This window comes from Poecilia formosa, unplaced genomic scaffold (assembly GCF_000485575.1).
Source record: "Poecilia formosa unplaced genomic scaffold, Poecilia_formosa-5.1.2 Scaffold52, whole genome shotgun sequence".
Classification (NCBI taxonomy): Eukaryota; Metazoa; Chordata; class Actinopteri; order Cyprinodontiformes; family Poeciliidae; genus Poecilia; species Poecilia formosa.
In genome coordinates, this window is record NW_006799991.1 from 703,586 (window position 1) to 730,966 (window position 27,381).

At 38.1% G+C, this 27,381-nt stretch overlaps 2 protein-coding genes across 3 annotated transcripts in view; both read right to left on the reverse strand.

Moving 5' to 3' along the window:
* Positions 1-1,174: 1,174 nt before the first annotated feature.
* Positions 1,175-12,960, reverse strand: rnf11b (ring finger protein 11b). The gene is made up of 3 exons (XM_007552663.2): positions 12,401-12,960; positions 4,248-4,417; positions 1,175-3,399 (listed from the first exon to the last, which is right to left on the reverse strand). Exons 1-3 carry the CDS (start codon positions 12,521-12,523, stop codon positions 3,228-3,230), a joined length of 465 nt encoding a protein of 154 aa, XP_007552725.1. The 5' UTR covers positions 12,524-12,960; the 3' UTR covers positions 1,175-3,227.
* Positions 12,961-14,211: 1,251 nt separating this feature from the next.
* The window catches only part of ttc39a (tetratricopeptide repeat domain 39A), a 29,392-nt gene continuing 16,222 nt past the window's right edge, over positions 14,212-27,381 (reverse strand). For both annotated transcript variants that reach the window (XM_016671834.1, XM_016671835.1), the window contains 16 exons: positions 24,804-24,935; positions 23,597-23,637; positions 23,271-23,338; positions 23,121-23,185; positions 22,856-22,955; positions 22,511-22,576; positions 21,109-21,217; positions 20,950-21,017; positions 20,811-20,870; positions 19,980-20,141; positions 19,606-19,697; positions 18,439-18,559; positions 17,672-17,783; positions 16,921-17,035; positions 16,648-16,764; positions 14,212-16,005 (listed from right to left, as the gene is read on the reverse strand). In XM_016671834.1, coding sequence (XP_016527320.1) covers positions 15,891-16,005; positions 16,648-16,764; positions 16,921-17,035; positions 17,672-17,783; positions 18,439-18,559; positions 19,606-19,697; positions 19,980-20,141; positions 20,811-20,870; positions 20,950-21,017; positions 21,109-21,217; positions 22,511-22,576; positions 22,856-22,955; positions 23,121-23,185; positions 23,271-23,338; positions 23,597-23,637; positions 24,804-24,935 — 1,543 coding nt within the window. In that variant the 3' untranslated portion in view covers positions 14,212-15,890. The remainder of the gene's footprint in view (positions 16,006-16,647; positions 16,765-16,920; positions 17,036-17,671; positions 17,784-18,438; positions 18,560-19,605; positions 19,698-19,979; positions 20,142-20,810; positions 20,871-20,949; positions 21,018-21,108; positions 21,218-22,510; positions 22,577-22,855; positions 22,956-23,120; positions 23,186-23,270; positions 23,339-23,596; positions 23,638-24,803; positions 24,936-27,381) is intronic.

A 27,381-nucleotide genomic window follows, 5' to 3' on the forward strand; every position in this document is an offset into this window, starting at 1 on the left:
CAATTGATTGCCTATAAAAACCTATCAGTTTCTGGAGGTTCCTGTGAGAACAGCATGGACCCATCATCCATAATTTGATAGGAACGTTTTTCACCATTAACCAACCAGCAGAGTCAGAGCAACGATGATGATGATGTTAATAACAATCATAATAATAATAAATAAAAGGATTAATGTCCACTTGCTAAAAACTTCAGAAAGACCCAGAACTAGCAGGTACACTTGTTTGAACACAACAATATACTAAACTGCAATGGCATCAGTGTAAGCTTATTGTACCAACCTCCACTGCAGAGGGAAAAAAACACAAAGTTTGCAGCAGAACATTTAAAGTCAGTAAAGTACTGTGAGAATACAAAATAAACTCCTTGTATACGATTACCATCTTGCTTGGGGAACAAAAAAAAACAAACAAAAAAATCACTATTCACTATTCCTGCAGTGATGTTTGAAGGTGGAAACATTATGATGCGAGGCTGTCTTAACAAATGGCACATATGGTATATTCACATAACTGAATAAGTGAATCAACAAATGTACTAAAAAGGTCAAATGTCAACAATAAAGGAGAGATGACTTTCTCAGCAATGCAATTATCCTAAATACACAATGAAACTCTCACATAGTTTCAGTTAAAAAAAAACAACTAAATAGCTAACTTTAATTCAACAGAAAATCTGTAGAAAGAACTGAAGATTAGTACAAAGACGAGGCCCAGAAAACTTTCAAAAATGTATATGGGTCAATAATCATTCCTGGACAATGAAACCTGTTTCTCCATAGAAGATAAATCTTGCAATAACAAATTTTTTTAAAATTAATATTTCTTCTCAGTGCAAGTCCACAAGACTTCACAAATTAAACAGATTTATTTGAATTTGAATTGTTTGGGACATTTCATATGGGCTATAGGCCAATAGCCCATAGGCTTAATTCATATTAGCCTATTTTGAAACAAATTTATTAATATGCTGACATACAATACTTTATTTCCCTGCTGTAATTATGGAGTCTCAGAAGAAATTCATTTAGGCTCTTATGAAGTTTCTAGAAATGTCTTGAATCAAGATTAAGAGTCATATGAATCAAATAACACTATATGAGAAACTGAAAGCTGTTGAGTTTTACAGGTGAAACGGTAATTTAGGGAAAGCAGTGAAGCGCCCCCCAGCAGTTGTGCTTCTTTGTATTTTTATTTGCTTTTAATACAGAGCATATGCATATTTAATCTTACAAGAAAAGTTCTTACAAGCATTCACAAACACATACATACTCCATCCACATGTGAGAACACCTTGCCATTTTGTTCTTTCGAAATTAAAAAAGGAAAAACCTTAAAATCACCCAGTCAAGTGAGTTTGGTCAAATTTCAATAAATAGGTCACCAAACAAATGAGTCAGAGTCCAACAGTACTCCATTTTGTGATTAAGCAACATCTTGCGCAAAGATGTGGAGACAAAGGAAATGTTTCAGTCTGTATGCAGACTCCTATCCTGGGCCAAAACTTGAGATAAAGTAGCTGGAAAACCTCTAATTTTGTCACATCAGCAACACTAAAACTGAAGTAGAGAGCACTTTGTTGCCACATTATTTCCAAAAAAGAATGAAAAGTTGCATCATTCAGCAGTCTCTCTCACATGTGTAAAGTATAAGGCCAAGAAGCTCCACCTAGCGGATGGAGGACAATATGTACAACAAAGATATAAAGTACTGTGCAAAAAAACAAAAGTACAGATGGCTGATCAGCTTTCTATGAAGGTTTCCAAAAATACTCAGGGTGGGAGCCTTAAAACCTGTAACATTTTTAACTCTCAATGAGAGCTCACTTGTTTTCTTATTTAAAACATGATCCAAGTTATACCAAGCAGGGCAGAAGGATAATATAATAAAGTCATTTAATATTTTTGTGCTCTTTCAGGTAAACTGGGTGACATTGAGAATGGAAATGTAAAAATGTAGCAGATCAATAAAATTGAGGCCTATTTGTGCCACATAGGAAAATTACATTTAAAAAGAAATATGATTAAATAAAAGACAACTGTTCCTAAATGCAAACTACTAAACATTTTTTTGTCTTTGTTTTGATGAGGCCTCAAAATGTTTTCTCTTGTATTTGGTGCCAGTTTATAGATGCAACGACTCTTATGGGGCTTTTCATATAGCAGATATTGTTGATCACATTGTAAAAATGTTGATTCTATTGCTCTAATCCGACTACAATGTGCAAAAAAAAACCAAAAAAAAAAAAACCCAAACAGCTGTTGAGTTGTGCTTTTGCTAATAATCTGAGGGATGAATCCGAACTTTTGACAGGACAGTTTCACCAGCAATCCATCACAATAGTAAATAAAGAACATACACTGCATGTCCTTTTGTTATGTCCACACTCTTGGTGAACACAGATTCAACAAAGCCCTTTAAGTTGGAAAACAAAAACAATTCACAAAACCACAGGACAGTCAGTCAAGCTGTTAACCAGTCATATTTGACAGAAAGGATCTGTACAGACAAACAGAACTGGGCCTGTGTGCTGAAGACGACTAGCGAAGGCCTGTGGTATCTCAGCACTAAGCATCAGTAGTCTTAAGTTGGACGTCCATCTCAAATTATCCCACCTGCAGTCCGCTTTGCATCAGAGACAGTTTCTCAGCTAATGTGACTCTGCAGTTCTCACATCTGCTGGAGATCATCTCTTTTAGCTTTTATTATGAACGCCATCAGTTACCAGCAGTCCACGAGACATGATATGCAGCCCAGTGATGAAGGTCAGATGTCTCTCGTCACTTCTGGTGGACACATTTCAGAGGCTGGAAGTCAATGACAGAATTGTGCGCGCGTGTGTTTGTGTATGTGCACACATTGTATGTTTAAAGTCTTCTTAATCATGACGTTTGCTCTGGCACGCTTCAGTGCTCTTCTCCGATTCCTACCTTCACACCGACTGTCTGCACTACTGTCTTTACTCCGTCAGTCCTTTCTCAGATACAGTCCTGCCCAGCAGGCTAACTGAGGAAATGTTGCACAAACACAGAGTCATTTATATGCCTTCACATTTAAGTACATATATCAGCACAGAAACAGAATTGAGCCAACATTTTTAACCCTCCTCAAATCAGGACCTAAACTTTATAATCTTACTAATCCAGGATATAAGTTAGCAGTGAGGAGGTTTAGGTTATATGATGTGTGGGTAGATTTTGCTGTTCCAGCGTGGTCCAGGAGGCGGTCAGTTGGTCTCGTAGGAGGAGAGCAGTGCTGCGTCCACAGGCTCCATGCAGGAGGGGCAAGTGAAGGATCTCATCAGCCAGTCGTCTATACAGTCCATGTGGTAGATGTGCATGCAGGGCAGGAACCGGATGGGGTCTCCATAAACAAAGTCCATCATGCAGATGACACACCTGTGGAGATGAACACAGAATCTCGGTAACAGCCAGCATGCTTACTAAACTGAGTTTGTGCTGACAAACTCATGAATGCAACAGATTGGTTTCTGTTGCAGTCATGAGTTTGCACAATATTGCACATTAGGAAATCTTGCGACGGCGATATTATTGGTAAATATTGTGAAGGACTCCTAAAACATATTAGCCAACAATCCAAATCCAAACGATCTTTTGCGACATGAATGTTGCAAACAATGATTTTGCAATGACGATATAATGACGAAAACCACTAGGTGCAGCCTAACCAATCATATTTAACATGAAATATCTGTCAAAGATGATTTATCATAAAAAGTATATTTTTTTAAATAAAAAATAAAACAACTTTCATTTCAGAGCAACTTTTAGTCTTTTCATCTCCATCTCCTCTAAAGCTCATATATGGTGTAGAGTTACACTCTCAGAGCACAAGGAAGAGGTGAGCAATAATTAAATGAAGGTCGTTAGCCGATTCTTAATTGGATTTTGGTCTAGACTTTGGCTGGGCCACAGAACCAAAACAATACTCATTCTGGGTGTGTGTTTAAAGTCGTTATCCTGCTGGAACATGAACCTCCTCTCAAACCTTTTCCAGCCTCCAACTATTCTATTCCAGGATTGACCTGCATAAAGCTCCATCCATATTCCCATACACTGACTAGATTCTCTGTTCCTGCTGAAGAGAAGCATCTCCATCAGGTGATGCTGCCACCACCACCACCACCATGTGTCACCACAACAATGGTTTAATCAACGTGGTGTGCAGTGTTATTACATGTTGGTAACCTGAATTTTACCCCGATCAGCGTTAGGTTTGTACTCACTCTCTGATCTTCTTTTCGGAGCCATCGCGGCCTGGGTCGTACACACCCTTCGGGAGGTGCTGGATGAGTCCAATGCGTTGAGCGATGCGGACCTGCTCCTCTTCGGTCAGCTGAGTGGCCAGTCGGGCCTGGCTGGGAGTTGGGTGGTAGACAGGCACGTGGATCTGCTCCTGCAGACAGAGAGTCTCATTAAAATATATCCAACAACTATCTAATGGCGTTGATAAATGTGGGCAGTGAAGGGAAAGTCTTTTGGTAAATATTCATGCTACCTAAAGTTTTGTGAGTATGATCATGGGAGTCATACATGTGGGGGATGTGTGTGTTTCAACACTCACTTGGTTAAAACATCCTCACTTTTCCTGTAGATTTGCTCAAAACTTGCACTTCCAGTCTGATTCCACAGCATAAATATGATTTTATATTTGTGCTGTGAAACTGATCTGAACGAATACACTTGGGTGAAATGTATGCGCCCTTTTACAACTTAACCACGAGCCAATCACAAAGATATCTTTCATCCACTCAGAGTGCTCCTTACAAATACCGCATTCACTCAAATGACAAAGAACCAATCGCAACCAGCATATCAAAAAACTGCACTAAGCAGAGGAGAATTACAAAACAGTAGGACTTAAGAAAAACAAGAGGAAATAATAAAATACATTTTGTAGCTTAAGAATATTTAGGTAAGCATACAAATACACTTACATATTACATTATGGGTTATATTTATGCATCTCAAGGTACTATGTGGCATGTAAAAATATTTCAAACATTTTTACAGTAAATTTTCAGACCCAGTCAAAGTAGCTCATAATCCCTCCACCTCAAACTGTACCACACTTCAGAAGCCACAAGCCTTTTCCGCTTGGCTCACATCCCCCACTACTGGCCCAGACTGGCAGTGAGCCTCCAAAACTGAACTTTATCACTGGAGGTTAGACTAACTTGACAACAAGCCTGGCTTACTAATATCTACTCACTTTATGAAACCCACAGACAGCGCTCATGCATAAGACAAAGCATAAAAATTGTGTATAATTAGGTAGTAATATACAATACCAAAATCACAGAAATACATCTACAAATCAAAGATGTTTAAAGGCACTGACGTGTGAAATTCCTCGATATCTACAGTGAACTTACAAACGAATGAAAATACTCAGTTGAATGTTTAAGTTTCATGTCCCCACACAAAGCCTTTGTTGTGAGCGTGACTGTTACCATCCTGTAACGACTTGTGAAAAGTTTTCACTTCACTGCTGTCAGCAGCAGACGGACCTTCCAGTCATAATGTGAGGCTGTAGGTGGAAATAAGTCAGAAGGTGGTAGTGTTTCCCCAGAGTTTGCTTGAACAAGCGGAGGCCACTCTGCCCTCATTTGACTTGCTGTCAAACTGCAGTAAAGTCTTAATCTTTAAAGACTTTCTAATCAGCTCACACAAAAGTATTCATGCCCCTTTGCATTTTCCACATTTTGTCAGCTTGAAACAACAAACTTATTTCACTGACACTTTATCTGATAGAGCAACAAAGAAACGCAAAAGAAAACTTACACATGTGCAGAATTGCCGTAAAACACTCATAACTATCGTGTCAACAAATTACCTCATCAGAGATGGAAATCTGCAGATTTTCAAGAATTACCAGAGAACTCTTCATCGTTTCCCTTCTTGGCCAGCCAGTCAGATGGGCGGCCATCTTTTGGTAGGCTTGCTATGCTCTTTACAGTAGACTGAACAGTGACTTGTGTAATGTCCTAAGCTGTACATATTGTTTTATTACCCAACTTTGCTTTAAACTTCTCCAGAGATTTTTCTTCTACCAGTTTGCTGTGGTCCTTGGTCTTCATGATGCCATTTGTTCACTAATCTCTACAGAACTGCTGGAGTTATTAGGACTGTGTAATAATATCGATATTGCAATATATCAACATTTTCTTTCCTAGAAAAAAAAATCAATATTCATCTGCAAGTATCGTAACATCCAACTGTCACCTTGCTCACTCACTGCTTGCTCCACCAGGAGAGTGATTATACACATTTCCTTCCAAATTACAATAATGTATTACCCAGCAATATAAAGTGCATAAACAATGTGGTTGTAATGTTGACATGCTACAGAAATTAAAGTGATAAATGTGTCCTATCACAGAGTTCTGTGCTAGAAACCAATTATGTCATCTACATTTTTGAACACAGTGTCTTCATTGTTGTTTTCCATTCACTGAACTGACTTTGCGGTCTGGACCGGTTCCTTTCCCCCTCCGTCTTTGCACAAGATCAAACCCTCAGCCGTTACTTATGGTGCATGTTCTGCTTCCTCTTCTTACACTTGAATGAATTGACGGTTATCTTCTTCTTTTTCAGGTTTCAGAACCAAAACATAATGCCAGTGTGAGGCCCCAACATCCAATCACAGATCAATAATCCCAATTTAATGTAATGTTTGTAGATATTTTGAGCAAATTGAGCGTTTATTTATAGAAAAAGCTCTTTTAGAGGTGAATAGTTTTTTGGAGTCAGATGTAAAAACATACCAGCTACTAATTGGGCTTCTAGCAGCAGAGCATTTAAAACCACAAGTCAGCAGATTTTTTTTTAAATTGGCCGAGCTTCTCTACTGCTCCCCCGGCTTCTTTAGTTTACAATGAAGAAAAAAAGGCTGACAGTATGACCAGGATAAAAGCTACAAACAAGGCCTCACAGTGGGCAACAGCTGTGCTTGGGTGCTCAACTATGCGATGGTCAGCAGTTCCATTGTCACATATCTGTCCCACTTAATGCCTTGCATGTCAGCTGGACTGACAGCTGCTAATTGAGTGACGTCAGGTTAACCAGAAGAGGAGTTAGAAAGGCAGAGGGAGGTGAAGGATGGAGCTGAAGAGCAGATTTTGATCTCATCTGCTAAAGATGCCGTACGTAGGCTGTTAAACCAAGCTCACAAGAAACTGTCAGCCTGCCAGACTCGGGCTGCTAATAGTGAGCGGGAAGAGGGCAGACGCATGACGCATGCAGTTAAAATGAAAGGAAAAACGGATAGTCTTCCTCTGTGGGCAAGAATCTGCTGAGAAATGGGACTTGGTTTAACCAAAAATCGTGTTCAAGCATGCAGATCATTCCAGTTTACACCATTACTCACTCCAAATGATGAAACATTAAACATCTGCTTACATGAGGAGTTCACACGTTAAAAAAACAAAACATAATCCAGAAGCGTTTTTGAAACATCTTTTTCAACATTCAAATACAATTGCAAATGCTAAAATTTATTTGCTGAAACACTATATTTTCTTGCAGCCTAGTAATTTATATCAGTGAGCATTTAAGGGATGAAACAACTGAAGCATAAAGAGGTCACAACCTCTGACATCCAAGATCTTTGCTTGTCAACTTCAGAGTCTGATTGTTTGAACAAGACACCTGCACACAATACAAGGAAAGCATTCACATCAGACGCAAAGTCCACGGACGTTAACGTCACAGGAAATGTTTGTCAACATGATAACAGGACAGACAATACCAGTACAGTACATGGGTATGACATCACATAATTTATTTAGGAAGCTGGGTCAAAGATACACACTCTGTATACAAGATGTTCTAAATTATGCAAACCTCAACTAAATATGAAGAAAAAAAAACATTATTTTTGCTATAAAACTTTTTACAAGCTAGAACTGGCAGAGCAGTTCAGGTTATTGTGTATGAATAAAAAGCTTCAAATGTCAGCATGAGGGCTGTAAATATCAGCCGAAGTGAAATGGGTAGACATAGGTGAACAAAATAATGCAATACAGGCCTCGTCTGGAACATCAAACTTGAATTATGTGTCACTGACCTCCAGCACAATGTCCTTGCCAAGCATGAAGAGTTTTTCTAACCTTATTTGGGCAATAGTAATGTAAACGGGGGTGGTGGTGAAAGTGGTGCCTCTTTTAAACGAATCAGAACATTAAAAATACATAATCCAACCTTTCACTTCAGTGTGAATATCAGAGACTCAACATATCTAAGACATGGTCAAACCACAGTTAACACACTACTGCAGAAACACTGAGTTTGAATCAAAATCCTCTTAATTTCACTAAGAGCAGCAACTGGACTGCAGCAGTGTAGCCAGGCAGTCTCAACAGTGTCAACACACAGATTTGTCTTTATTGATTTATGACTTGAGATTCTATGCATATTTGTTCAGCAAAAAAAAAAACACTTCTGACTTTTCCTTGGAAAAGTCCTGTTCCTCTGAAGTCTCTTTCACAAAACATTTCTATTGTAAAACCACCAAGACCTGAGCTTCCCCTGGTCACGCAAAAGTAAAGCCAAGTTTTGAAGGAACAAACTGGGAGTTTGGCACCACAGGGGCACTGATGTCAGCACAATTCTTAAATATGCGTCAGAAGTCCTGTGCACTTCTTTTTAGAGCAAAGTTAGTGACACAACCACCGAGTACATAATTCAAATGTAAATTATATACATCACACCTTATTGTCTGAACCTATTTCTAGTTTTGTTTAAATTCTGTGACTGGCTAGTCACACAAATAATGCCTCATCATTAGGCAGCCTGGCCTCCTTTGACAGCACACACACACACGCAATGAGGTGCATCACCTCTCAGAGCTCCAGCAGTCTGTTGCTTACATAACGGCTCGCTACTACCCCTAATTACAAGAGATAAAGATAGTTACAAAGACGTTAGTCCCAGACGACGAGCCTCAGTCAAGTCTAAAGTCTTTGTTTTTGTGACTTGGATCAGACTCTGAAACTCAGTTCACCATCACCCTGGATGTAGCATCTTTTTAAGGTTTGTTTGTCTAGGTGTGGGATGTAATTTTGTCGTAAGGTTTAATACTTTGATGTGCAATTACAAATTACTTCAGAATAGTAATTCAGATTAGTTCACCGAATAATTTCAGCGAGCTAAGAAAAAAAAGACTGCATCATAACGTTTGTTACTCTAAATGTGTAGGAGTTGCATTTTTATTTCCTGAAAATCTGAATTTGTTTTAGGAAACAGGTGAACTAATTTATGGGGTTTTTGTAGCACATAAATTAGAAAGCTTAGTTTACATAGAACATAATCCTCATTTCTACAATCCACCATAACTTACTAGACGTTGCTGGTCTATATATATTGCTCCATCACACCAGTACTGCTTCTGACACAAAATCAAACCAACTACAGTTTCTTTTTACGATGAGTAGACTTGGACATTTGTGTTTAAGAGCTCTACACATCCCTAGATGTGATGGGTTGAATGATAAATACGTTATCAAATTCTGGGTGAACCTCAAAACCCTACATTTACAGAGACATTGTTTGGTTTTCCAAATGCATTTTTGGTAAAATGTCCAACAAAGGCTGAAAGCTTTCCAATTTGATTATCTCCCAAAGAAGGCGGGCGTCTTTGCACCCGATATCTCAGAAACTCTGCCGCAAACACAAAAGCAATCTACACAATTAAATAAATAACACAGTTACAGAATCATACCACAAAAATGTAAAGCTTAGGCAAGCTACTTTTTGATTTTCAGAATCAATTATTATAAAATATCAGAAAAATTCAATGAATGTTTTGAGGCAGAATCAAGAGCACAATGGAGAGCTGCCTAAATATAATAATTTCAAATAGAAAACAAGGAAAATACTTGATTCTTTACTACAAAAAACTCTTCTTAAATATATTAAGCTGAACTTTAGGCGCAGAGAAACAGACAAGACTGTGAAGGTGCCAAGTTACCATTAAGAAGTTGGGAGATTTGACAGAGTTTAACAGCCCCGTCAAACCTCTTATGAAACTTTGTCAGTTCAACCAGACCAAACTCTAAACAGACTTCTTCTAAAGAACTGAAATATTGACTAAGAGGGCTATTATAAAAAAATGCACAACACGTGTGTTTATTATGTCATCCCTCTTCAGACCACAGCTGACTGACCTAATTACACAGTGGGAGGGATATGCCTGTGTAATAACGGGTGGGTGATTAAAACAAAACAGAGCCTCTCCTAAAGGGGAAAGTCATCTGCATTGCTTTGACAGACATGAAACAAAGAGCTGAAGTCAATATGTCTGACCTGAAATGTTTCACCTATAGACTACATGATGTGTCCTCAGTAACTTCGTGTTGTAACAAAAATGCGTTTAACTACATAGTCAAGTCACACTTTTTTCTTATTACTTGAAATGTGAATCCCAAAGAATGGGTCAAATAAAGAAATATAATGAAATTATAACAATGGCAACTTTCTGTACTTGGTAATTATTCAGTAATATTTTTAATGCGTTCAATAACACATTAAAAGGAGGAGAGAGAAAAACCCTGCAAATCCATTCTGCACTTACTTGATGGCAATAAGGGAGTAAACTTGACCTCAGTTTAAAATAGTCCAATTAGATGCCTTACAGTCAATTTTTCTTCTGTTGATTAAACTGTTAAAATGTGTGTAAATAAACACCACAGAATTCACCTGGGTATTTTGGAAATCCAGACACTGCTTAGTTGAGCAAAAACAGCAGGAGAGAACAAAAGCAGATTATGGACTGTGGCATAATCCAGTGTTTAACAAACCTGATCCTCAAACCGCCCTGTCCTGCATGGACCAGAAACATCTAAAACATGTAGGGATGTAGTAGAAAAAACATAAATTGTATCAAATGCAAGATCATACACACATCTAAACTCAAATTAGAGAGACCAACTAACCCAACAGTAATAAGTTTGGACTATGGGAGGAACCCGGAGAGAACAGGCAAACTTTAAGAAGACACCAGGCTGGGATTTGAATCCTAAACCTTCTTGCTGTAGGGCAACAGTGCCATTAACTACTCCACTCTGCTGCTAAATGACATCATGATTCTTTATGTTTTTTTACTTTATTAAAAAGATCATGAAAAATGAGCTAGGTGGTGAACAATAATCACAAGTCAATTACTTAAACCTGGCTGAACTGCGTTAAGAACTAGTTCTTGTTATGTATGAATTGGTAAGCTACCATCCAGGATAACCTTAGACACTATCTATAAGCTTAATCAAAAAGGAAGATGTAGACGTCACCTCAGAGACGAGATGGTGTTGAAGTACAAATTCAGATAAGCACACAAAAACGACAAAAAAGAAAAAAGAAAAGAAACCGGCACCAGAACACGTCAGAAAGTGATACGATTATAATTATTCAGATGTGGAGGATGTTTGAAAACCCCAGACTCTTCATAGAGTAACCAAAATGGTTGACCAATAATCCAACAAAAACTTAAGTAAAGGTCCACTGCTTGGTAGGAAATGTCTGGTGGGAAACAGCTGCTTTTCATACATGCCATTTTATTTTAATGTATTCATTTTAATTTTTTTATTTGTTCTGTTATCTTGAACATCAGAAACACTCTTTCAAATGATCAATAATACAACAAGTTTATGTTGTACTGACATTGTATTAAGTCTCCCATACTTTAAAAATGTGTATCCTAAACCTGATGATAAGCTCTGGCTTGACTGAGTGATTCATATAGCTACATCCCAAAATGGACAGAGATAATAACATTAACAACAACAAACATATTTGCAGTGACAACATGCTCTACATATGTACAGATGACCAGGCTACAGAAATGAGGTCACCAGGCAAACAAAGTTGGTCCCTGAAGGTTGTCAGTCAAATGAAGAGTTGAGTAACTTCAGCTGAGAGAGTCAGCATTTTACAAAACTAAAGTATTACAAGTGGAGAACTGTCCATGTTAAGATAATAAAAATGAAAGCACATATTTATTTTATGATTCTCCATTTCAACCAAATCTTCGTGATCTGGTTTGTTTCATTTTAAAAAATGACGTTTGCATATGAATGCAAAGGGAATTATTGCTTCATTAAAACTATGCCCAAAGGAAGGACCTGGGGATAAGAGGATTAGTTTCAATGCCGTGAAGGGACAGGGTCAGTGGGTTGGAGTTCCTCCTGAAGGGTGATGTTAGATCTGTGAACAGCTGATACAGCTCCACATGATGTTTGTTTAAATAAAGGCAGCCATCAGCTGCTTTACAGACGGGTATGACCATAATGACATACCACTAAGATGGTCCAAAACTGAAAAACATCATTATTTGAAGTTCAGCACTTAACATACTATGTGTGGTTGAGGTTTGTTATAAACTTACCTGATAAGGGGGCGGTGGCTCCTGATCCAGGTCAACACCGTCTCCATAACTGGCTCGGTCCGACTGGGATTCATGTAGCAAAGATATATCATCCGAGGTCGGAGATTTCAAACAGTTTCCCATCTCCTTCCTCTTCTGTCAAACTGGACCCCCCCCCTGTCTGTGTCGGCGGATTTCACGGCTCACTTTAACAGAGAAGGTCAGCAGAAGTGTCAACGGATCGTTTTTCCCATTCACAGCTGAGAAATATCCTCTCCCAGACGATGGGAGGTCTGCCTGCTTCAACAACAAAACATCCTTCAGATAGCAGCTAGCCGCACAAAAAGCTAGCCAGCTAACACCAGCTTCGACTCCGAACGAGAATGTTTATACGCAAGATACAGAAAATAAAAAGCTTTGACAGTATTTTATATCTACTAAGCCAACCAAGAGAAGCAAATATCCAAGTCCCTTGTTGTAAGTGACAGAGGAATGTGCATTTTCCCTGTCTGAAAGCTGGCCGCTTGAGAGGGACTTTCCAATTTGAGAGCAGCTGCTGAATAACGACAAAGGTGGTGATGTAGCAACGCCAAGTACCGCCCCTTTAAAAAACTAACCAATAGGCGACGACTTACGTTCACGATGGTCTTGGCAACAACCAATCAGATTTGTGGTCACATTGGCTTACGTCGAAAACATAAACATAGACCTTTAATCTGTAAATGAGTCGTTTTTCTGGAATACACTGTTTATTATTATGAATTGGAGGAAGGCATAAATGACTTACTTTAAAACCTCTTTTTTCAATAAATAAGGGGACTTAATTCTAAATTTTGTACAATATTTACCTTTGTGACAAAAAAAAAAATCAACGTTTAAGGATGAATATTATACCTTTTGTAGAATTGAGACAGATATCGTAATATGTTTATTTTTTAACTTCCCTCTCTTAGGGGGTCATGGCGAAATTTCTCATTGAAAAGCCAAACGCACTATCAAAATCAGACCTACGTGTTGTAGTTGCGTTTAAATGTAGCGATTAAATGTGCTTCATAATTAATACAAAGCTCTTGTTGGAGAAATTTCAAAAATCAGTGCAGTTGGGGTTGAAGGTGGGTGTCATTTTTAAAAACAAATTCTCTGGTGGTAATTGTTGGTACATTTAAAAATAATTGTAGCTTAAGCATGTTTTCTGTTGTATACTTTACCCTTTTTTTACCATCATCAGAATATCTACAAACCACTTATTACTAATTGTCAACTTTCTGTTTTCCTGGGGTATTACTATGAAACACAGAAGCCATTCGCTGCAAAGCTGGATGAGGAACCAATTTTGGCAGGATTCACAGTGAAAACAGTGATAAAGAGAAATTTTCCAAGCTCACTATGAGAAGACTGCATCCAGGACATAAGAGCGGTATTTTGGGGTCACCAAGCCTTCCAATGTCATATTAAACAACCTCTTACTGGGGAGTCGCAAAAAACAAACTTTATCTACCATCACACATGTAAATACAAGGGCTATGTTCAATACCTGTTGGGAAGTTACCTGAAATTCAACAGCAGACATGTTGTTAAAACCTTTTTCCCCAATACTGCATTAACCTGCTTAAGTAAAAGGTTGGATTTTACTAAAATTCAAAGTTGAGATTAAGATACTGCAGTAAGGATATAAATTAAGCAAGAGTATCAACATATTTGTCTGCTTCTTAGGCAAATAAGAAGCAGACAACAAAGAGGCAAGATGTGCCTCTTTGTTCTCTAATCAATACTACCTCGTACTGTGTGCTTTCAAATATGATTTTAGATGGAAAAAAGAAGACAGTTTAGAATGGAGTGTTCAGTAAGACATTATAATTTCATCATAAATTACAACAAAAACATTTACATGAGTCATTCTGCTCACTGGGTAACCATGCCCAATATAATATACAGACTGTAAACACCTACAACTTTTAGTTTAGAATTTTATCCATGTACAGCATATGTAAAATCAGAGGGAAAACAAAAATATACTTTCTACTAATTGTGTAAAGTTTAATATTTTACTGAAGCATTCCATAAACTGACTGGATTTACATTTATATGATTACAATTCCTCCACCGTTAAAATGTGTTTCACAACTGAAAGTAATCAAATCATATCCCTATATTCTCTTGTATAGAAATAAATCAAAATTTTTCCAACTCTTCAGACCCCACTGGAGTTCATAAAAGGCTGTTAGACGTACACAGCCTTTCGTAATAACCCATCCACCAATCAATTACGAGGAGCAACCATATTTGTTATACACAGACACTCTTCAGCAGGATGTGGTTGTAAGTTTGGTTCCTTTTGTAGGTAGTTCTAGGAAGGAGTTGGCTCAACTCCTTCCTAGAGGGGAGAAGGGAGCCAACAGATAATTCTCGCAATCTGTGAAGGCTGTAGTGGTTTGTGGTGAATAAGAGTTTCCTTCAACATGTAAAAGGGTGCAGCAGGCGGACAAGCAAACAGCCCTGATCACTTTGAAAGGCCGGTTTGTTCAAGCTCAAGTAGCCCTGGAACCAGTCCCACACACCAGGAGGCAACAAAGAGGGAGTCTGCCTTTCTAAAAGACATGTTTATCTGTCCCCTTAAAACAGGACAATCTCTGTAAAAAGGTGCAGCTTGCAGTAGGTAAATCTAAAGAACATCTGCAAGTCTGCTGGCATTTTGACTTTGGCAAGTTGAGTTATTTGGTCTGCGCAAAGAGAAAATAGATGCTTTCAGAACTGGTAGTTTCAGTTTCATGTCTGAAAAAAACAAAAACAATGAATGAGTCAATGAAAATAAATTCTTACTAACCACTATTTGACGTGCTTCTAATAACTGAACCCCTAACCCTGAAATTTCCAATAAAAGGCTCCTTAATTCTGGAAAACACAGCGAACCAATAATTATGCAAACCTATTAAAAAAGAATTTAAAAAATTTGGTCAAGTTGGCTCTGAATTTTTATACATAGCAAAATATATGTCCATGAATAGATTTTGGGAATCTTTTAATAAATAATTACGTCTGACCATAACTCAAATAAAAAACTTTGCAATGTGCAAATGTACACCAGATAATGGTGGGGGGAAAGCTTGTATACCACACAAATTTGACTTTGTTTGCCACTCTTTATGTTTTTAAGTGAGCAGCCATGATGGAAGTCCACAGCATTTTATAAACACATGACCCACTTCCAAACTCGTTTCTATTCAAGTCAGATCAGCAAGTGAAGCTCCATGTGATATTTCTCTAAAAAGAGGATGCAGAAACCAGAGGAAGAAGTCAATGAAGGCCAGTCAGAGATGCAGATGTCCATGCTAATTTGACACATAACACCAAAAATCAACAACAAGAAAATAAACAATTGCCTCCAGTTTTGATGAACAAATAAAATAAACACTTCAGCCCAAACGGGCTGCAGCTGGTCGGGCTGGATGTTGCACTGAGGGGTTGCAGAAGCAGACAGCTGTCACTGCGCTGGTCTGCCCTCCTCTGCCCGTTATGGACTGGAAGGAACATGGACGCCGTTCTCCCCATTTCCCTTAGCTTTGTGCAAAGCAGCCTGGATACGGAAGTGCGTCCGTGACTCCATGGAGTAGTTTTTGTAATTGTGCCTAAAACAGAGCAGCAGAAAAAAAAAAGACAACTTAAAATATGTCAAGTGATACTGTGTAAATTATAGGCACATAATGGATAAAAATATTTTCTGTTTAAATGTAATTTAAGTCATTTCTCTCTACATGTAGATGAATTTGTACAGTTAAGCACAAGATTGTTACCACTAGCAGATTTAGATTTCAAATTTATTAAAGTCAACCAAAACTTTTATTTGTAATGAGAAGGATTTTGCTCAAAAGCCAGCACGTTTATCTGTTTAAAAATGTTATTGATCTGTTTTTATTTACATTTTATTGAGAAATGCCTTTCTGAGTAATTAATGAAAAAACCTATACCGTATTATAGAAATCAAACCATTGTTATAGTTGTTGATCAGATTTTCATTGGTATTTTTGAGATTCATCTTTGGTGAGGACCTCCAAGTCTTTGAGGTTGGAAGGCCTCCAATTTTTAGTTTTCTGCACAGAGTCTATTAATGTCAATTTGGAGCGCTTGCTGGGCCGCTCCAACATGTCAGAATTACTTTCAGTCAGAAGAAACATGGTGCTAAAATTGAAAAGTTACTTTGAACCTAAATATGCTACAGGAATGAATCATTTGGGTTCTACTGTAAATATTTAGTGACTTCAAACACTTACTTTGCCGTTTCTAGAAGTTTAATAGCTTCGTCCCTTCTCCCCTGCTCCAGGCACAGCAGACCGTGCTCAAGCAGGGCATTGGGAACCAGGTAGTGGTCATATTTTATCTGAGTCTCACTGCAGACAACAACAAAACACAACAATGCCAGTGTAAGTGTTGTGCTGTGTGCTTCTTGTCTTCTAGAAAGATCCTGTTGGTTAGTTGCACAAAAAAAACATGCTTTTCTCAATTTCTGCTGGCTGCAAAATACTCCATCTGTGTACGAGGCTTACTTGCAGAGGACGAGGGTAAAGTAGTGTTCGGCCTCCTCTCGGTGTCCCAGGTGCTTGAGACAAAGGCCCTTCAACAGGCTCAACAGACACTGATCGTCTATGGTGTATTCAGTCCCTGACAAAGACCAAGCGCCAAAAACACAACATGAGTCATCGTGTCATTTGTTTAACGATCCATGCAGTGCCTTATGAAAGTATTCATTGTCTTAAACTTGTTCACACTTTGTCAACTTACAAGCACAATCCTTCACATGTTTCATTGGGATTTTAGGTGAAAGATGAAATCGAACGATCAAATTGGTGAATAAGTGTAATATGGAAGGAAAATAATCTGTGGTTTTCAAGATTTTTCACAAGCAAAAATCTGAAAATTTACATTTGAATGAGCAAAAACAAAGTTCTCATCTAAATAAGACAAACCTGGGAGAGATGAAGCCAAAAAAAAAGTCTTGCAGGATAAATTATAATGTATTGATTCACAGGAGTTTATTATAAAGACACGCTGAACTCTTCAGATTTTTACAAACAATCTGGTTCCACTTTGAAATAATTCACTATTTTATGCTACTCTATAGAAATACATTTAAGCTGAATTTAAAGTTGTTACATAAATTACGCAAAGATTGAACTTTAGAAGGTAATGCATCAAATACACTGGATGAATTGTAGCTACGGTTTCACAAAAATGTAAGTTTTACAAATGATCTTAATTTAAATCTATTACTTTATGTCACTCTAGAGTTTTGCATACTTGGGAAGCTTTCAAGTGTTGCCTGGGCTTCATCCAGGGTTTTCAGAATGCCCTCAGTCAGGTCTTTGTGTTTTCCAATGACTGTGTAGCCGTTCCAGATGTACATCATCTCCTGGACATCATCCAAAAAAAAAGGCAAAAATAATTTACAGGTAGCAATTATCATCATTTCCTATTGTCAGAGCAACGTGTGTTGTCAGCATCTCACCAAAACTCACTATGACGACAAATACTTTAGAAACTAAACGCAACAATGTTTACGGCAGATATCTGAATTTTTGACTGGTTTATTCCAATATTTACCACTACCTTGTGTAGTTTTATAAATATACATCTTCACTTAACAGCCATAATGCAACTGAGGAAAAGCTGACCCAATGGCATTGTTTTGACACACCACAGGGACTTTCAAAGGAGTACACAGTGATTTTTCCAGTACTGACCAGTGCGTATATAACTGGTTTTAATGGGTCTAACATTACAGAGCATCTTTGTTCTCTAAGAAGCAAGATTTAGGTCTCATTAGAGAATAAATGACAGCTTATGAGAGCAAATATTCTGGTTGCAGCTTTGATTCATTTAGTCTATGACTTTCTTGGACAAGAGCAATGTCGTGTGAAATTTTACTGATCGAAAATTATCAAGCAGGATGTCTTTGACAAACATTTAAATTTTATCAACATTGAAACTCCGTGTGTTGATTTATTTATTTTTTGACACGCCACGGGGACTTTCAAAGCAGTACACAGTGATTTTCCAGTACTGACCAGTGGAGCAGCTGGGAGAGGAACTGGATTTTCCCCAAAGTAGCGGCGGGCTTTCCTGATCGCAAACTTCTCGGTTGGCAAAGATTTTCCTGCAATTTTCTGTTTCAGTCCAGGGACCTGCCTGAAACACGATGCAAAAAGAAGATAAATAACAGCAACGTGGAGACCATGTGAAGAAACTGTAGATCAGAACTTCTTAAAATATCCCACATTTATCCTTGTGCCTGTTTTTTTTTCAACAAGCAGTCTGACTTTTGTTGCTTTTCATTTCCATCCTTCACACACTTACAATTCAAAGAAAAAAAAACCTTGTCTGTCTCAAGGAAAATGTGGGGTACTTTTCATTAAATATAGGTACTATTGCCACATTTTTTTATTTTATTTTTTTTTTTACAATTTATTGTCCTTTTATTTTTGTCAGTAGCTACTCTGCCACATCTACTAGGTTCTTTTTGTATTTGAATGCAAAAAAAATGAAAGTAATATGTTCTTATCTGCTTTTATTGCTCACAGTAGTTACCCTGATCACTGAGCAGAACAATTTGCAAATTTGCAGTTTTTTTCCTAACTTGTAGCCTCAATAGTCTCAGCTCAGACATGACATCATTGTTGATCCGAGCCCATTCTAATTATGAGACAAAAAACCAGTTATCTTCTAATTGCTCTAACTGTGGATGTTGAAGAACAAAATAAACATCCTAACAGAAAGAGGAGGTAGAGCATTTTTTGTTTAAAGACGGACAAACTGAAGTGCAAATAAATAATATATTCCTGCAGCTTTGACTGTGTTTTACATGTGTAGCAGCCATTTTGGATGCTGAAGAGGCAGGACTTTCCAGGACTTCTCTGGTTGCTCTATTCCATTGTTCCAACTCCAAACCATTTAGAGAACTGACTACAGTTAAAAGGTGACCCATCTATCTTCAAAGAGCCACGGATGCTAATAAATAAGACAAAATAAACCACATCCCTGCCAAACTAATCAAACCTGTGTTTCAGCTTTAATTTTCTACCTTTAGGTGATTAATTTATGACCCACTTTCTCAGCTTTACACATCAACAACAACAAAAAAGACTTTACTATGGTTCTGTGCATCTCTAAACTATCAGAATAAATTATCTGTTTCCCTTTGCTGTGAGTAATGTGAGCATTATCTGGGTTCATACCTGAAAAGAGTTAGCGCGCTCTCCCCGAAGGTAAGGCAGTCATCGTCAGTCAGCATGCTGAGATAGGCTGCTTTCATAAAAGCATATGTGGCCTGAGGGAAAATAAAACATGCTTACCATCAGACCTTTAGAAATGAGGAAAAATAAACCCACAAAGATCTGGGATATGTCAACAGAATTTAATTTTTTCATGTTTCTCTCCTGAGCTAAGAACAGATTCACAGCATCTGTGCTAAATCTGTAGTGGAAATATTTATAGATGTGCATCAACATGAAAATAATTCACTCATAATTAGAGAATATGATTTAAAAAAAAAAAAAAAAAAAAAGCATTTTTCTTCCAAACAAATACGTCTCAGAGTACGTAGTCAGACCTTGGACCACGAGTTCTCCTTGCTAAGCAGGTCAGCGTAGAAGTAGGCCATCTTCCAGTGCCTCTTGTACGTGAAGCACCACATCAGCTCCCAGTAGCACATGTGGTGAAACTGTTTCCACTGCTGCTGAGCCTCACAGCACTCCTCAAAGAGCTTGATGGCCTGCACACAAACACACAACACTGGTTGTATAATTCACTGAGCCTGTGCATTTTGTAAATCATTGAGTCCTGCAAAAATGAATTATTTCCAACATGTTGCTGGTTCAAGCTATTTAGTACCAATTTTATCTATTGTATGAATTAATTTTTAAAAGTTACATGTTTGAATGGATTTTTTCTACATGATAAAATGAAAATAATCAAATAATTCAAAATAAAAAAGATAATTATGATAAAATTAGTTAATTTAGTTTTTTTGTGTTTGCAGTGTTGAGTGTTGCACAAAAGAAAGCTTTAAGTCAACAACAACAAAAACAACAACAAAAAGAAGAGCCAATCAGAAATTGTTGCTTTGGTCGCTAGGCAGAGTTTGTCTACCCTGCTACTGTCAGACACAGACTGCAAAAGTTTAAATGTTACAGGTGTGCAGGAAGAAGCCTTGAAGGTTGTCTTTAAATTGTTCTCCATGTTGATTTCATAACTGATCTCTTTTTATTTTTGTACCTGTCTCAAAGCTTACGAGTCACATGGACATAGAAAAATGTCAGAGTATATTTGTGCTGCAAACAAGAGTGGTTGTCTCGTTGAAGCACCATACGTCTCCTGATTAGTAAGCAGGTAATTTAGTGACATTAAGACTATTGCTTTAAGGCCCACCGAAGGTACTTACTTCATCCAGGTTGCCTTTAATCTCCTCTATTCGACCAGCAAAGAACAAAAAGATGGATCCCTGCAGAAAAGCAAAATATAAAATGTTATGGAACAACACAAGTCATAAAGACAAAAGAATTAAAAGTAGCACTGCAAACCTTGGGGTATTTCTTCAGGTATGGTTGCAAAAGTCTCTCTGCATCTTCAACGTCTCCTTCTCCTGTGCCTGTGAAAAACATTCAAAGCTAATTAAGTATGGTTTGTTTGCAGTTTTTTTGTCTTTGGCAGCTTGTTGTTTGTGTGTATCTTGGCTTTACCCAATATGAAGCTCATGAATGTGTGATAACACAGCAGGAGCATATTACACAGGAACGACCTGAAGGTGCTTTCTGCAGAGCCTTCCTGAAGCTGTTGAAGTCCAAACTCCTGCGCAGAAACACAAACAGATAAAACTAAACGTGAGTTAAGTCTCTGCTAATGGAAGATCAGCTGGAATACAAGCAGTAAAATCAGAGCATGACACTGATTCTGTTTTAATGTGACAGCAGGACGAAGGACGTCTGCCTGGTTTTAAACACGTGAGCCTGATAAACCAGTCTGCTGCACCGCTGCCCTCTGCTGGAGAAGTCAAGTCACAAATCAAGCTCGGGTTGCTTTTTAAATTGGTTACATGAATAAAACTTGAGATATTAGAAGCACACTGATTGGCCATAAAAAGGGAAACTTTTAAAGCGACGATATTGTACTTGCATTACTCATCATGATCACAGATTCAAAATCAATTTTGCAGCTGAGGACTTTCATTTCACGCTTTAACTGTGTCAGGTTCAACACCGTCATATCAGTAGTTATTTAGTGTTTCACCAGTAACCATAATTTACCACCAAATTATTATCGCTATATTAAATTAATTATTTCTATTTTATTACACAATGACCAGAAGGGTGTAAAATAAAGAGAGCAGAAAGATCCTATTCAATTTTAAAGACTTAAAAACAAATATTCTCTTGTGTCAGACAGGACATTAAAGCTACAGGTGGACAAAATGTTACCAGAAGGACGTTGGATCAACTGAATCACATATTCGTCACATACAGACCAGTCTCATGAAATGAGCTGCTTGTTTCTTGTCACAAACACTAGAAAAAGTCACAGCTCAGTCTCTGCTTTAAATAAACGTTTATTGACTTTAAATTATTAAAGAATTTAACCTCTTATGTTTATCAGACAGTTTTATGGCACAAGAGTTTTAGATTCCAATGAGTTTAGGAGCAAACATAAGACTTATCTTTTTGGTTTAGCCTTTGGTTGAATTTCAACAATAAGGATTTTTTTTTTTATCATTTAAAGTTAATTATATCTACTTTAAGCTATATTTTGATTGTATTCAAAGTATTTATTTTGTTTTAATGATGTAAACATAGAAGTTAGATTACTTTCAATTACTTTATTCTTCTTTTCATGAATTATGATCTTCCTGTTGCCCCTCATTGGTACTTTACAAAACGATGCGCCTCAGGACTTTTGCTCTCTGGTGTTTCCTCATTGTTGTCAGCAAAAATGACATTTCCTCACATTTCTGTACACTTTAAGTTTAATCTTGGTTATCTAATTTAGTTTGCTTGTTTCTATGCAATGTGGAGCCCTTTGTGTTGCCCTCGGTTAGTATGAAAATGGACTCCTCAATAGGAACCAAGTCGCTGGTTAAGTTTAACTCACCTTATTACCGGAGAATCCTACAAACTCCAGCAGCTTGAGCGTACGCGTGGGCAGCATGGAGATCATCTACAAGAGGCAGAGAAGTACATGAAACACTGAGATCATCACAGGACATTGGTCTGTTGTTAAAGTAAGAATGAGTCACAACTACTCCTGACTTTCCAAACCAGGACTTGAACGTGGTCACGTCAGACCATAATGATTCTTTATGGGGTTTTTTTTGGGTTTTTTTTTTGCTTTGCTTCTAAGAATCTGAAAATGTTAAATCTGTGTTTTAAACATCAGATCTCTAAAACATTGCATTCACTTTTGCACACTGATAGTTGTATTTTCCCCCACACGTACTAGATTGAAGGCCCCAACTCCCAGTTTCACGCCGCCCTCAAAATGGCCGTGATTGTCGCCGTGGGTGTATCCAGTCGACTTCAGGACGGTGTGGAGCTCTCTGAGAGGACAAGGTAAATCGGGAAAAGGGAACTGATGCTCATTATCGGATGTTGCCAAAAAGTGCGAAATAACACAACTCAAAACAAAACAAAACAAAACAAAAAGTTCATAAAGAAGCAGGACAATTTAAAAGTCAGTGTATGGATATGGTTGAGAGTCTCACTTGTATGTCTGGTAGCTGTTCCTCACTTTAATGCCTCCTTTGATGAAGCTAATCATGTTTTCATCCTGGACAGAAATGGAGCTAGAAGCTTATATACAGACGGATTCAGCTGCACTCTGCAGTGTTTGTGTTTGATAGGCGATGGCTGACCTGAAGGAAGGTGAGTGCTGCCCTCTGCAGGAGGCATTCAGCATAGCAGACCTCGGCATGCAGTTCCTCTGAGGTGAACATGATTACATCTCAAATTACCTTCATCAATACTGCTGACAGTTTGGGTAGCAGCAAAATACACACACACACACACACACACACACACACACACACACACACACACACACACACACACACACACACACACACACAATTCAAACCAACACACTTTTCTCAGTTTAGACCAACACACAAACATTCAAGAGGCAAAAACATGCAAAACGCTGACATCTGACAAACTGAGGTGACATTTTTAACTCTCTGACCTTCTGTGAAGCTTTTTGAGAAGCTTGACTTCCTCCTGTATCTAAAAGGGAAAGCAGACAACGGCAAGTTTTAAAATATTGACTAATCACTCTGGAATCACAGAATAATACAAAAGTATTCATACTTCTCTTTTACATGTTGAGGCATAAGAACCGCAAGTCAGCGTGTATGTTATTGGGATTTTATGTGACATACAGCAGAGCTTTACCTTGCTGTCAAGTGTAATGACAGGTTAACAAGGTTTTCAGTAGTATTTACAAATCTAAAAATAATTCATGTGCATTTTATAGGTAGAGGAGTCGACCCAGATTCTCTTTATTTTTGTGAGATAAGTTGACACATGAGAAACCAATCTCAACCAATCCATCAGTCTTATCAAAAATCAGCCACTGCCCCTTTTTCTCTGCTCTGAGAGAGGATTGACTGACTGACCTGCCCACCAGGTCATGTCTGCATGTGTGTAGTTAATAATAGTCACCCAACTGCTGCCAACTCAGTGACTTTGTCGCTACATTTAAAGACAATCGGTTTGGGCCGAAATAGAAATCGGCAAGTCAGACATTTTAAAGATCGCGTTAGGCCAGAAAACTGTAATCGGTAGATACAAATACATGCCGCACTTTTCCGATTATTTTAATTATTTGCAAATAAATGTAAAAAAAAAAATAAAAATTGAAAATCTGCGTGTAAGTTTTCTTTCAATGCACAGCAGTGTCATGCGATCCAAATAAAAACATTAAGGTTTAAGGCGGTAATGTGACAAAATGTAGAAATGCTCAGTGATGCATCACTTTCATTCAGTTCTCATGTGTTGAGTGCTTTTGGTAATGCTAAAAACCATCAAGAAGAAAAGTGTAGGTCTGATCTCGTGTTTGTGTGAAAGTCATGCTGGATTCTCACAGGAGTTTAAGACCAACTTTAACAGATCTCTGTAACATTTTTCTGCTAATTGGTCAGGATGATCTCAGCTTGTTCTTTGGCTTTTGGTTTGACGTTAACCACAAAGCTCAGCGTTCGTAAGAAGCATCTGAATCGGCAGCTTCACACCAGTCATCCAACAAAAACGTCAGGCAAGCCGTTCTGCTCCAGGCGATGTTCACCTCGTTTGCTGACCAACGTAGAGAGGAACTACACTGCTTTTTCATTTATTTATTTATGGCAGGTCAAACAGCTGTATTTCACTCTCAAGCTGTGGGAAAGTCTTACCGCTGACAGAGAGTCTGCGCCTCCTTCATCGTACTGCCCGCACTCAGAATGTGTTGGGGGTCGAAGGTCATCATGGCCTTCATTTCTAAAATAGTGGCGTAGGTCAAAGCGTGGTACATGCTCTCTTTGGATCTGCGAAATGAAAGCAGGGCGGATAAAGAGCTTTAAATCAGATACATCAGATAGTGAAAAAAAATGAGAGAAACATTTTATTTTAAGTCTGATTGAATCTGAGTCACTTTTTGTTCAACAAAGATTGATCCAGAGGGTTTTAGTGAAAACATCAGCGACATTTTCTCTGTGGATCTTCTTGTTGGACTGGTTCAGAATCTGGTTGCTCCAGTTTTAAATCATCATCATCAGAACCAATTTTGACCAACGTGTATATACACCAAATGTATATATACATGAATATACACCAAATGAATTACGGTCCCCTGCAGAGCTGCTCCTCTGGAGTCATCCTTGTTGGTGGTCCCAATGGAAGCTGAATGCGTAGCATACGGTCCACTTGCACGTAAAACGTCGTGGTTTTGTTTGGCTTGTTTTGCTGACAGAAACGTTCAGCCAGGAATGCAGCCGGGTTGCTCTGACTACACTTCACTGCACCATAGAGCCATGTGACCTGCCCATGTGACCAGTCAGCTCAAACCGGTCGCACGCTGACGTTTGCATTAAGCGATTTTCACAGATCACTGAAAATTAGCACAAAGCAGAACTTGCATCATCAGAGTCAGTCATAATGAACCCGAGCTCCGTTTGTAAACGTTGTAAGACGGACGAATGAGCTACAACCTCGTCCTCTTTCTCATACTTTTAGATGTTTGTTGCCTGAAATATAAATCGTGCTCAATGATATTAGTAAAATAGCAAAGATAAATATCTGAAATGCTTTTAAATCGTTCCAACCACGTCAGACCTGTGTGACAACCAGAAAATAAAAACACTGGCACTCGCTTTACATTTCCATTTTCCCAGGGTAACATAAGCATGACAGCATCCCCGACTCAGAAACCCTCAAGTTTTGGACATTAACTTAGCTGTCTGACACAGCTGGTTTTTAAAACAGGGGCTTGGTTATTTTTAACACAATGTTCCATGATGCAAGGGAGGAGCTGTAATGTAATCTCTTTCAAACACTCCAGGCACGCCTTGGACTCAGCTCTGCAAACGTCAACTCAGTAATTCGGGAAGTGTAGCAACAGTGGGAGCATCACTCATTCTTTACAAAATGGACGAGATTAGACAGCAGACAGAATCAGAAAGACCTCATAAATACAGATAATCCTGCTCTTGGATCACACTGATCATTTAACAAAAATAGTCCAAACTCAGACACATCTCTCCATGTGGTAAATTGAGTGTCCAAGTTTCTAGTGGAAGGCAAAAAAGAAATAAATCAGAAAATAACATTTTGTAAATAATAATTAATGCGTTAGTGAGAAATAGCAAAGACTGTGCTCCGTATTTGAAGACTGAAAATAAAGTACATGACAGTAAAACTGACCAAACACTTGGATCGGAAGCTCATCCTCCTCTGAATTAATTTTTAGTGGCTGTTTGTTTAAATTAACCTACCGTATGTTAACAATCAAACTTTTGCAGTTTCACAGTCAAATGTATTTACAAGAAACCACTGAAAAACATTTGTGCATCTATTCCCATTAGGGAATATTCAAAAATCAAAATCAAATTATGTGTGCACAGCTTGGAGAACTGTATTGTAGGTTGTACACATTGCTTTGTTGACAGAGTGGATTGTTCCTTACAATGCAGATGTTTTCGCCCTTTATTGTAATGTTTGCAGTGAAAAAGAAACTAAGTGCTGCAGCAGCTCTCTGTGTCACACAACCTGCTCCGCACACTGTGACAGCTGCATGTGTGGGGGGGAGAAAGCAGCTGAAATATAAAATTTTATGATGCACAAATCTTTTCCCACAGGTTTTATTTGAACATGACTAAAATATGGGTCAAATGATCAATAAGCCACATCAAATGAAGAGTATAAACTAAATTAGACCACTCATCGGCATACCAAAAGCAAGATGTGAGTTTACTGAAGACCGTTGTTGCAAGTGTTGAGTCAGAAACATCTCTAGAGGGAAATGATAAATCAATGTGTGTTTCAGGCTATTTCTTAGTAGCATGCTTTAGCATCTATTTCTTAAACAAGCAGTTGGGACTTTATTTCCTAATTGCTGTAAGGACAAACAGACGCTGCAGCATCTGGACCACCATAGTTCAAAGGAACACAATAACAATTTTTTATATGTAGATCACGTAACTCTGATTAAATATTGGCGATTTTACAGCCTTTTAAAGTTACTCAGTCAACATGCACATGTAAGCCTTTGATTTTATTGACTTTGTGCTGCATTTGGATTATAAATCTGCGTTAACCACGTCTAATCCCAAATGACTTTGATGGGGGGGAAAAAAAAAACAAAAAAAAACTAATCGAGACATCCCTAATCGACCCTTAAACTATTCATCCCCAGCTGCAGAATAGCTTCGCAAACAACCTATATATTTAAAACACCTCGCCCTCGAAAATGAGATTTGCCAGTAAAAATAATGG